This window comes from Hippopotamus amphibius, chromosome 9, assembly GCF_030028045.1.
Source record: "Hippopotamus amphibius kiboko isolate mHipAmp2 chromosome 9, mHipAmp2.hap2, whole genome shotgun sequence".
Lineage (NCBI taxonomy): Eukaryota > Metazoa > Chordata > Mammalia > Artiodactyla > Hippopotamidae > Hippopotamus > Hippopotamus amphibius.
Genome location: NC_080194.1, coordinates 39182094 through 39194089, shown reverse-complemented (window position 1 = coordinate 39194089; position 11996 = coordinate 39182094). Strand labels below are relative to the sequence as shown.

Below are 11996 nucleotides of genomic sequence, written 5' to 3'. Positions count from 1 at the left end.
TTGGCCCTGCATGACACTGTCAAGCTCTGCACCATTTGTGTCTGCTCTAGCTGCCTCTGCAGCACTGCCTCTTGGACATTCTCTCACAGCCCCACATTTTGACTCCTGCGGAGTAGAGGCAGGTAATAAACCAGGCTAGACTTTCCCACATGGAAGTCTAGATGGTTTAGAAACCAGAGTTTTCTTCTGAAGGGTGAGGCTTTGCCAAGTCATGGGGCCTCATTCTGTGTCTCACAATACGGGGTGGGGGGGGGGTCCTCTGGGCTCCTTCAGATCCTGGAAAACTTCTGCCAGGACCCACAGGGCAGGCCCAGCATTGACAATGGAAGGAGGATGTCACCTCCCTCGGTGCCTGGGAACGTCTCTCACAAAACCACAGGGCAAGCACAATGCACATGCAGGTGGGGGCCCAGTGAGAAAGCCCTGTACTCAGGATGTGTGGGCCCTACTAGCCCACTTCCTCTTGGCAAAATTCCAAAGACAACACCACCATTTCCCCCAGGTCTACAGTCCACTTTTCTACCCTTTTTATTTCCTTCCATTGGCTAAGTGAAGGGGAGGAGGAGGAAGCAGGGGCCCTCCTCCCGCCTTCCTCCCACCCTCCATCCTCAGTGTCTGCTCTGTATCCTGTTTTCTGCAGGCACCGCTGCACCCTTCTTGTCTTCCACCTGCCTGCTCTGCTTTGCCTGCCAAGTCCTGCTCCTCATCTCCAAGTTATAACAGAATACTGCTTGCAGAAAAGAGTAGAACATCAAAAAAACATTAAGTATAGCTGGAAGCATTAACAGAAGAAGGAGGCATAGTGAAAAGAGTTCAAGAAATGAACTCAGACAACATGTGTTCAGCCTCAGGTTTGTTATATGATTTGGGGGGTGAATTGATTGATCACTTTGAACCATGGTTTAAACAGGATATGTGATCCCCATCCTGATTTTGGAGGAGGTAAGAGTGAGAGGGAAATGTGGCACGGTGTTACATTTTTGTTTGTTTGTTTCTCTTTATTCCCACTTGAGCACAGCAGTTAATTTCTAGAGCAGACCCTGAGGCCAGAGTACCCAGTTTCAAATCTCTGTACTGCCAGATATATACTGTGAGACTTTAGACAAGATACTCAACTCCTCTATGCTTCAATTTCCTTATCTCTAAATCAGGGATAATAATAAATGCATCTACTTTACAAAAATATTGTAAGGATAAAAAAATAACATATGTAAAGCAACTACAACAGTGCCCGAAACATAGTAAATGCCCAACACATGTTAAATAGTACTGTTATTATTGTCCTTAGCTTTCTTATAACTCTTGGAATCCATTCCTCTCATGGTCCTTTCTACTGCAGTCTTAGTTTTTAATTTAACAATCTGATAAAAAGTCCTTTATCAAATCTTGAAAAATAAGATGAGTCAGGGGCTGAACTAAGGTTATTCGAAAGTAGAATGGTCTTGAGTCTGGAAAAACAAAATTGGCTAAAAGGAAACTGAAAAATTCAGATGAGATCTGTTTAGACCAAAGGAAAAATTTCCTTTGCCAATAGACCTAAGCAAAGGAGGCTGAGTACAAGATTGTTTCTAAATAAAATGGGGAATATGGCAGCATTGTCTTCTAATCCCCAGTCCCCCACCTCCACCTTTTTACATTATTCTGGCTCAGGAATGGTGAGAGGGAGGAAGTGAGTGATGGTGCCTTAGTCCCAGTTCTCAAACTTAATGGGCACACTGGCCCTCCGCTACACAGTACTCTCCTTTGCATCCCAAAGTTGTTCTCTGGAAAAAAGTCTGAACACCTCATTTCCATCATGCCAAAGGGGCTTCTGGCAGCATCTCCTCCAGGATGGGCACTTTAGTAGGACTTTTCAGCATTTGGCTCAGTACGTAATAAATCTAGGTAGGGGATAAGGACACCTTTTCAAGAGTCCCCAAACTCTGTCTAGGACATGACTGATCTTGGCTGATGAGTTCCTACTGCTGATGGGACAGGACTCTCTCACCTCTCTGCTGTGTAGGGGGATTAAAGATGAGGAACGGGCCTCCAGCCTCTATCTACCCAGCACTTCCTCAGTCTCTGCTGCTCCAGCTTATCCATTCAGCCATCAGTGCACCTGGAATCTAGGAGACTCCAAAGATGCTCCTACGGTCAGCCTGGAAGGGAGCAGATGAATGAGAAGGATTTATGGGTCTCTTCCCTGTGCCCCTCAGGGGGCCATGGACCCTGAGCCCCTAGAGGGATTGAGAACCTGCTAGTCACAGCTGTGACGTACTAATGAGGAATTAGGAGAGATTTGTAGTCATCTCTGCTAAGTTTCCCAGTCCCCAGGTTTATATGGCTGGCACATTCAGAACATGGGCAAAGGTAGAGACTGAGCAGAGAGGTCTCTGCAGAACCATTGGATGGGGCAACAGCAAATAGAGGGAGATGAGCTACACTCTACAAAAGTGACTAACCCAGTTGTCATCTAGAAATGGACAGCCATTATGATTTAGCATTGTTTCTACCTTAGCCCTACAAAGAGACAAAGTAGCTCAATGAAAAGAGCCTGGGCTTTTGAATCAGGCAGACCTGGGTTTGAATAAGGCTCCACTGCTGTAGTATTGAACAAGTCTCTTAACTCTTTTGACCTTGGTCTTCTTTGTACAATGACGATTGATGTGCCTTCCCAAAAAGGTGGGTGTGAAGATAAGAGTAACAAGTGTATATTCTCCTGTGCCTTGAGCTCAGGAGAGTTCACAAAACATTACTCAAGGCTGTGTGACTTGGAAAGAGTCAGTCTCAGGAAAAACTCTGGCTTTCTGAAATACCTTCTGGACCCACGTGTGGTAGCTTTTGGACCCTAATAATAGACGTTATTAGTTTCATAACATTTCCCATCCTCAAAAAGTGCACCCCCTTCCATTTAGAAGTACGTATTAGAATATAGTAAAGACAGATATCTCACGATATGACACTCACTGTTTATATTTGTTTTTAGTCCCGAGTTTGAATGAAATTATTTTGTGTTTACACCGTTACAGAACAAATTCACAGTTTACCAAAAGTAATATATATATATATATATATATATATATATATATATTCTTATACTCTTGTAATTTTGTTTTTTGATTCCAGAAAAGTCCTTTCATGTTGGGCCTTTTCCTTGTGGAGCATGGACATACACATTCTAATCTGGAGTGTCTGGAAGCAGTTATTAAGATCTGGCCCAGAGACCATAAACAACAAGTCTGCGGTGTAAATGAGACAGGGGTTCTGAGTGAGGAATCCCAAATTCACTACTTCTTGTGAGAGCACCTGCTCTCACAACATAACTTCACATATTTAGGAGCTAGTTAATGATATGGAAGTCCAATTCACAGGACTAGTAAAGCTGGCAAAGTTTTTCGTTTTTAACTGCAATTTGAATGTACAGATATTACTAGCACGGTAATTACTTTATTATATGTGTGATTTGAATATGAAAGTGATGTGAAAGAATAATTAGTTTTTTGACATTCTTGCTGACAAACCCAACCATCTCAGAAGTGTATATAAAACTAGGAAGGATGCAATAAGAACAAAGGATACAATACATGGTTTAGGGTTTACGTTTGGTGTAAAAGTATGTCCTGATAGAACAGTGATAGGTATGGGTAAGCACACTGGAGTAGCTGGCAAGATTAAGGAGCTTACATCAGAATGTAAACCTAAAGTCTTGCTATGGAAAATAAAAGCTAAACAGAATAATGTGTTTAGTGCTATAGTCAGAATGGAGAATTGTATAAAACGTAATGAGTTAAATTCAAGGTTATTGTGTGATATCATGGAAGCTGATCAAAAGCAAGAGTTTCTGCCTGATAAGGAATGATGTTTATTGTGGGGAAAAAGTTCTATTGAGATGTTTGAACTATGGAATGAAATTTTAGTGTTTCTGCAAAATAAGAAAACTTTTTGATCCCACTTCTTAAGGATATAAGTTGGACAGATTTTCTTATTGTAATCTTAATATTCTTAATACTTTTATGCAACATATTTTCCAATAGTGGGTAAGTTTTAGTAGCAAATACAGAAGTTTGAAATTTGGAAGATCAGAGTGTCCACAGAATGTTGTAACATATTCCATAAAGTAACAATAATTTTCAATAAATAAGTTATGAGCTATATATTGCACATCTACCCAAATTATCATTGAACACCTTATAAATTTAACAGAATGTTTTGAATTTTATTTTTCATCAAAATAAAATCCACACACAGGAAATGCCAGGATTCAGAATTTATTTCTTCTATTGAAAGATCATTTGAATTTAACTATAAAATATAGGATAAATTGTTAAAACTGGCTACTAATGAAGCTCTGAAGATAAAATAATGAAAATATATATTGCTTTGCTTTGCATAATTTTAAACAAAAGATAAATGTCCTTATAACAATGAAATTGTTTTTAAATTATTTCTTCCATTGTACTTATTAAACTTTTGTCAGATAGGTTTTTTTACTCCTCACCTTAGAAAAAAAAGAAAAAAACCTAACCAAACCAACACAAAATATGATTTAAACAGAAATTATTGCCTACACGTAGCATTGTCATCAATCTAACCTGTTAGATAAACTAACAAAAACAATGCAAGCTTATGTGAAACATTAAAATTTAAATATTGATATACATGGCATTGCTTCAAAAGGTATATAGGGCTTTTAATATGAGGCTTTCACTTTTCACTCATAACTTTAATTGCAGAATGGCAAAATCTCATGAAGTAATGTAAGTTCTCTGCATTAACCACCCATATGCATTGTTTCAAGAAACAGTGTGTATAATTTCTGTAAGTCCTTTATTCTTTTCCTGTGTTTATCCTGGTTATACTTACTGTAATATATTTTATGCCTTTTGAAGAGAATTCTAAAAAAAACAAGGCTTGCATGTTCAACACTTTTTTTTAATAAATTTATTTATTTATTTATTTTATTGGTTGTGTTGGGTCTTCATTGCTGCACACGGGCTTTCTCTAGTTGTGGCAAGTGGGGGCTACTCTTTGTTGTGGTGCTTGGGCTCCTCACTGTGGTCACCTCTCTTGTTGCGGAGCACAGGCTCTAGGCGCGTAGGCTTCAGTAGTTGAGGCACATGGGCTCAATAGTTGTGGCTCACGGGCTCTAGAACTCAGGCGCAATAGTTGTGGCGCACAGGCTTAATTGCTCTGTAACATGTGGTATCTTCTTGGGGCAGGGATCGAACCTGTGTCCCCTGCATTGGCAGGTGGATTCTTAACCATTGCACCACCTAGGAAGTCCCTCAACACATTTTTTATGCTTATTTTTCTACTAATTTATTTTATTGTATTTTACAAAAGTATTAACCTACAGTTTTGGGACATTAAAAAAGTGGTAATCACTGACATTTTCAGAAGAGCTCATCTAAAGGCCTTTCTCCACATATGTCCACATATATGTATATCCACATTTGTGATTCTGCAGCTGAATGAGCTAGTATTATTGTTCTGTGAATTCTGACCCATCCTTAGGTATGTCCTCCCAAGTTTAGGCTTGGAAATAAAATAGTAAAAGCCAATCTGAATATACAATCATATCAAATTCTTTAATCCAACATTACCAGAAATAAAGCTCATATTTTTATATCCATCTGACTCCTATACTTATCTCTCAACTAAGTTGTAAAATGAAGTAGAAAATTAAGACTAATTTTTAACTTTCAAGCTATGGGACTGTTTATAAACTTCATCTGTTGATATTCCAATCAGTTCCCTACATCCACTGACGACTGGTTAATGAGCTCCCATATTTCTCACTGCCCAACCCCTGCAGCCCCTCTGAGCAATGCATCATCACTAAGGGTGATTCCTCCATCAACCTAGCTTACAAATCTTTGAAACATATGGTTTCCCACGTAGGCTCAGGCAATCCCCTCTGTTAGGCAGGTTCCATTCCCCTTATTCTTGAGGCTCAGCTTCTTTGTGTTCTTTAAGACAATCACAGACACGAACTCTTCCAGGAATCTTTCTTTGACTCCAAGGAATGATTGAGTATGCTTCCTTTGTGCTTCCCTAACACCTACACCAATCATTGTGATACATAAGATTATCTGAGTAAATTACCTATTTATGTGATTTACTCCTTTTACTAAGTTATAAGCCTCTTGATTTTAGCAGGATATGCTCTGTGTCTCTATCCCCAGTGTATATGTATTCTCTTTCACATGACAGGTACTTTGTGAATGCTATTGGACATATGACATAAATCATTTGTAAATTTATTTAATAATCTAAGTTCAAAATGGCAGATACAAGGCATAATAACTCCAGCTGCCTTTTTTCTTCCAATAAGCCATACATCATTCTCCTGAATAAAATAACTGTGTGTAATTGCCATTGGCATATGGCATAAAGCATATGTACACAATATCTGATCTAGGTACATTGTGCAAGTGTCTGGCTAAACTGGAGGCAAATGGATGGTGGAATGAGTAGGGCTAAAATCTAAAAGGCAACAAAAATGGAATCACAAAGACCTAAAGAATGGTTAGATATGGAAAGTCTTGAAGAGAGGGTGTTAGCAACACATTTATTGAGCCCTACCATTTGTAGATTACAGTTCTAAATTCTGAGTTTAGGAAGATAAAATAAATCAATGCCTTTATTGGTAATGTCTTAATATCGAATAAAAAAAAAAAGATGGGAATTCGCAAAAAGGAATAGATACAGGACGAGACAATTTATGTGTGAGACAGTTACCTGCCAATTTTTGTATAATTGCTCTCTTTTAATCCAAACCAGACTATGTAATTTCATCCATGGTCTGACAATGGAACAGAATATTTGCAAGCAGTCTCACCATAAGGAGCCACTGGCAGCTGGGACAGTAAATTTAAACTTGAAGGAAGAGCAAAACAGGGTTTCACCCGTTTTCTCCTCTCATGAACAGTAAAGAGGTGGGACGATTTTAAACGACAATGGTGAGCTCAAGTTTGCACAGAATGAGTCTGACAAGAGAATATCAGTGGTATTTAGTGAAAATACTAACATGACAGCTAATATTAGAATAGTGTTTTACAATCTGCAAAGCACACTCAACTACATTTTGCTTTTAATACTAGTACTGACCCTATGAGTTAGGAAAGCACTGAAAGTGATCAGGAAGACCACATATAAAAACTAACGTATAGAGTTACCAACAAAGAGGCTGTAAAGTCATAGAAATAAAGGAACTCTCCTGAGAAAGCTAGAAAAATAATAACGGATAACTGGCTCAAATATAGAGGGTGGTTTTGACTTGTACTTCTTTAATGATTAGTGATGTTGAGCATCTTTTCATGTGTTTGTTGGCCTTCTGTGTGTCTTCTTTGGAGAAATGCCTATTTAGATCTTCTGCCCATTTTTGGATGGGGTTGTTTGTGTACACAATGTTCATTGCAGCACTATATACAATAGTCAGGACGTGGAAGCAACCTAAATGTCCATCAACAGATGAATGGATAAAGAAGATGTGGCACATATATACAATGGAATATTACTCAGCCATAAAAAGGAACGAAATTGAGTTATTTGTAGTGAGGTGGATGGACCAAGAGTCCGTCATACATAGTAAAGTAAGTTAGAAAGAGAAAAACAAATACCATATGCTAATGCATACATATGGAATCTTAAAAAATGGTACTGATGAACCCAGTGACAGGGCAAGAATAAAGATGCAGATGTAGAGAACGGACTTGAGGACATGGGGTCAGGGAGGGGAAACTGGGACAAATTGAGAGAGTAGCATTGACATATATATACCACCAAATGTAAAATAGATGGCTAGTGGGAAGCAACTGCATAACACAGGGAGGTCAACTCAGTGATTAGTGATGGCCTACAGAGGTGGGATAGGGAGGGTGGGAGGGAAACTCAAGAGAGAGGGGATGTGGGGATATATGTATAAATACAGCTGATTCACTTTGTTGTACAGCAGAAACTGGCACAACAGTCTAAAGCAATTATACTCCAATAAAGATCTGAAAAAAAAAAAAGAAAGATAGAGGGTGGGAGAAGAAAAGGGAGACAGTGCAGGAGACAATCACTTCCTTTGTTGTTTTTTCTAGGTCATTAAGCTTCCAAGGGAGTTATTCGCGCCTGTCAGTGAAAAACCATGGATTTGAGTTTCTTCCAGGACGAAAGGAGTATGTGTTTTTAAATGATCTCAGCTCAGCCTCTATTTATTTATCATTCCTTCAGTAAATATTTTAAAATATCAGCTCTTGGTCAATCCATGTTCTCAGCAAGATGGAAATAACCAGAAGAGAATAAGAGATCATCTCTTCTGATATCCAAAAGCATTTTTAGCAAGCTGGCACAGAAAGCAGAGTCCTCACTTAGTCAAATGCAGCTTAATTGAAAATAAGTAAAGTTCACAAAAACAATAAAAACTGGCTCTGGTATTCCTTGCTATTTGTTGCCCTTCGTCCAGAGTCTGTTTTCGTAAGAGTAAGATTAGGTTGTGTCCAGTGGGAATAGCACTGAACTGGGGCTTAGCAGATTCCTTTCTAACTCCACATTTATGACTCCCTTGCTGTGTGTCTTGGAAAAGTCATTTTCACTCTGATGGCTTCAGTTTCCTCTTCTAAGAATGAAGTCTGGATGATTCCAGTCCCCAGGATCTGGCCTTGCTCCTCGTCCCTCACCTCCTATCCCACCTCACTCTGCTCTGGCCACACAGGCCTCGTTTCTCACCTCAGCTCAAGTCAACCTGTTTCCAGCCCCAGGGCCTTTGCGTTTGCTAGTCTCTCTACCACTGTCTTCCTCATCGAGTTTTTTTTTTTTTTTTTAATTTTTTTGGGGGTACACCACGTTCCTCATCGAGTTTTGCTCCATCACTTTATTCAGTTTTGTTTTTCTATTGATTATGTTACTAGTTGAAAGTAATACATTTATTTTCTTGCTTCTTATTTGTTACTCTCCCTGGAAAATAAGCTCCACAGAAGCAAGGCAGAGCCTCTTTCATATTATTAATCTTCATATCCTGAATGCTTAGAACAAAATTTGAAATATGTTATGCACTGAATAAACAATTTAGAGATAAGTAGATAATTTTCAAAAAAATATTGGAAGAATTCTACGTTGATTTTACAACCTATAGTATTTTCTCAATTCTAATGCTTGTGACATTTGGATGCATTGTAGCTTGAATGTATTGCTTTATTGTAGTTTTCCCCTTCTCATCGCCACTCCTCACTGCAGAAATGTATTTTGTAATAGATTCTCTCTTTTAATCAAGGAATTAGACTCTGTAGATAAGAATCCCACAAGTTCTCGAGCCAATGTTTTTTTGTTTTGTTTATATATATATATATATATATATATATATATATATATTTTTTTTTTTTTTTTTTACTTTGGTATCCAAATGAACTGGCTTGAGGTCTCATCTATGTATTGTGCGAAGTCCAGCCCTTTTCTCAGATCTCCAACTATTTTGGGGGATCTCGTTCTCCTGGGCAATATCTCTGAAGCTTTCTCAATGTGTCTTGGAGCCTAGAAGCTACTCTCCCCTCCCAGCAACACTGGCATTGATAAATATATTCTCTTATTCCAATTAGAGCACTGCTAATAGAGAACTCATTGCTTATAACAGACTTATAGTGAAAGGTTTTTTCGTGTGTCTGGGGCTGGGACATTTAAAGGAAACTACAGAAGCAAAACAGAGATGATAATTAGAATCGTCCTAAATCCATATATTAATCCCCTAAATAAAAAATTTCTCTTTGATATTTTCAGCTTTAGACTGTCTTCTTCAGGGTCTCTGTCCCATTTAACACATTTTTGTCTCTCCACAGCTGCAAATTTCAATTTCCAAATTTTTCTTACTTTTTCTATATAGAGTAACTCAGCTGTCAGTTTTCCCCTTCTTCTTCCTCATTATATCCTGTGCAATTTCATATTTCACAAACAATCAGGTTATCAAGGAGACTTTTATATGGAAAACCTCTCTTTCATATAAATCATGTCATATTCATAAAACGCAAAATTACTTGTAGACAGATCTTGCTTTAGATAGCATTTGCTTTTTTAAAAATTCTTACTACATTAATACACATTATAAACTTATCTTAGCTTTTCCATTGCACAGTGGGACATCATAATGTACCCTTGGTAGAAAACAAAAGGATGACCTTCTCTCTGATCTGCTTGGTCTTCACTCCATAAACAATGGGGTTGAGTGCGGGTGGGATAACAATGTAGAGGTTGGCAAACAGGATGTGGAACGTGCGCGAGACATTGTGTCCAAAGCGGTGGGCAAGGATGGAGAAAAAGGCAGGTGTATAAAACATGAGGATGACACAGACATGAGAACCACAGGTGCCAAGGGCCTTCTGGCGGGCTTCTTGGGAGGGGAGGCGGAAGACAGCACGGAGGATGAAAATGTAAGAAATGGCAATGAGGACCACATCTGAGATGACCGTCATGATGGGAACGCAAAAGCCATACCAGATGTTGATGGAGATGTCAGCACAGGCAAGCCGGGCAACACCTATGTGCTCACAGTACGTGTGGGGTATGATGCGTGTCCTGCAGAAAGGCAGGCGTGTGAGCAAGAATACAACTGGCAGGATGATGCAGAAGCTTCGAAAGCAGATGCCCACAGCAATCTTGATGATGGTCTTGGGGGTCAAGATAGTGGTGTATCTCAAGGGAGAGCAGATGGCCACATAGCGGTCAAATGCCATGGCCATCAGGATGGCTGAATCCAGAACAAAGCTACAGTGGAGGGAGAATATTTGTGTAAGGCACCCTGAGAATGTGATCTCTCGAGCCCCAAGCCAAAAGATACTGAGTGTTTTAGGAACGCCGACTGTGGACAAGGTGAGGTCAGTCGTGGCCAGCATGGAGAGAAAGAAGAACATGGGTTCGTGAAGGCTGTGCTCCACCAAGATGAGGTAGAGAAGGATGCAGTTTCCCACAATGGCCACAATATAGATGATACAGAAGGGAATCCCAATCCACACATGGGCTTGCTCCAGGCCTGGGATCCCCACCAGGATGAAGGGTCCTGGGTTGTAACTGCTCAGGTTGAAAATGACCATGGCAGACCAGGATGGCACAAGTCTCAGGTCCTGAGGACAGACGGTGACAAGGTTAGGCTCACTTGAGTCTGCCACTCATCATTATTAATCCTTAAAAACAAGGTGACTGTCTAATTATTATTCAAAGTGGGACACCTTTGTAGTGAAAAATGATTGTTATGAAGATGGCAGGTAACATGCGTAAACCAGATTGTCTCATATATTGGAAGGTACAGTCATTCTACCTGAAGAGAATCTTATTTACTCTGGCTGCCTCTGATGATTTACACAGCCTCTCCAAGCAGCTTTTCATATTGGCACTAATCACTCTTTTTATTACACAGTGTACCATTAACATTTACAGGGTATACTTTTCTATGGATGGGTGGTTATAGTTTGTATGACTTTATGGATAATAATTGTGTAATATCAGCTTGCCCTGTCATTGGTGAGTATCAGTCTCTGTCCTAGGACAATTATTCACTCTTTTTGAGCTTCATGATGACTGTGGTTCTTAGATTTGTGAGATACACACCACTTTGCCATTCAAAAACCGAATTCAGTTCAACAAACACTGCCTGAGTTCCTACACTATGCTGGAAAACAAGTGCAAGAAGTTTAATTTTCAAAGTCCCCTATAGTGGGCTTCCCTAGTGGCACAGTGGTTAAGAATCCACCTGCCAGTGCAGGGTATACGGGTTCCATCCCTGGGCTGGGAAGATCCCACATGCCGCAGAGCAACTAAGCCTGTGCGCCACAACTGCTGAGCCTGTGCTCTAGAGCCTGCGAGCCACAACTACTGAGCCCATGTGCCGCAACTACTGACGTCTGCGAGCCTAGAGCCTGTGCTCCACAATAAGAGAAGCCACGATAAGAGAAGCAATGAGAAGCCCACACACCTGGATGAAGAGTAGCCCCTGCTCTCCGCAACTAGAGAAAGGCCATGTGCAGGAACAAAGACCCAACACAGCC

At 39.8% G+C, this 11996-nt stretch overlaps 1 protein-coding gene across 1 annotated transcript; it reads right to left on the bottom strand.

Moving 5' to 3' along the window:
- Window positions 1-10097: 10097 nt before the first annotated feature.
- On the bottom strand, window positions 10098-11057 carry LOC130861261 (olfactory receptor 52H1). Its single transcript, XM_057749935.1, has one exon. The coding sequence runs from the start codon at window positions 11043-11045 to the stop codon at window positions 10098-10100; it is 948 nt and encodes a 315-aa protein (XP_057605918.1). The 5' UTR covers window positions 11046-11057.
- Between the last annotated feature and the right edge of the window lie 939 nt (window positions 11058-11996).

Bases quoted from the DNA above. Each gene is read 5' to 3' on its own strand.
- LOC130861261 (XM_057749935.1), bottom strand. From the start codon at position 11,045: ATGGTCATTTTCAACCTGAGCAGTTACAACCCAGGACCCTTCATCCTG.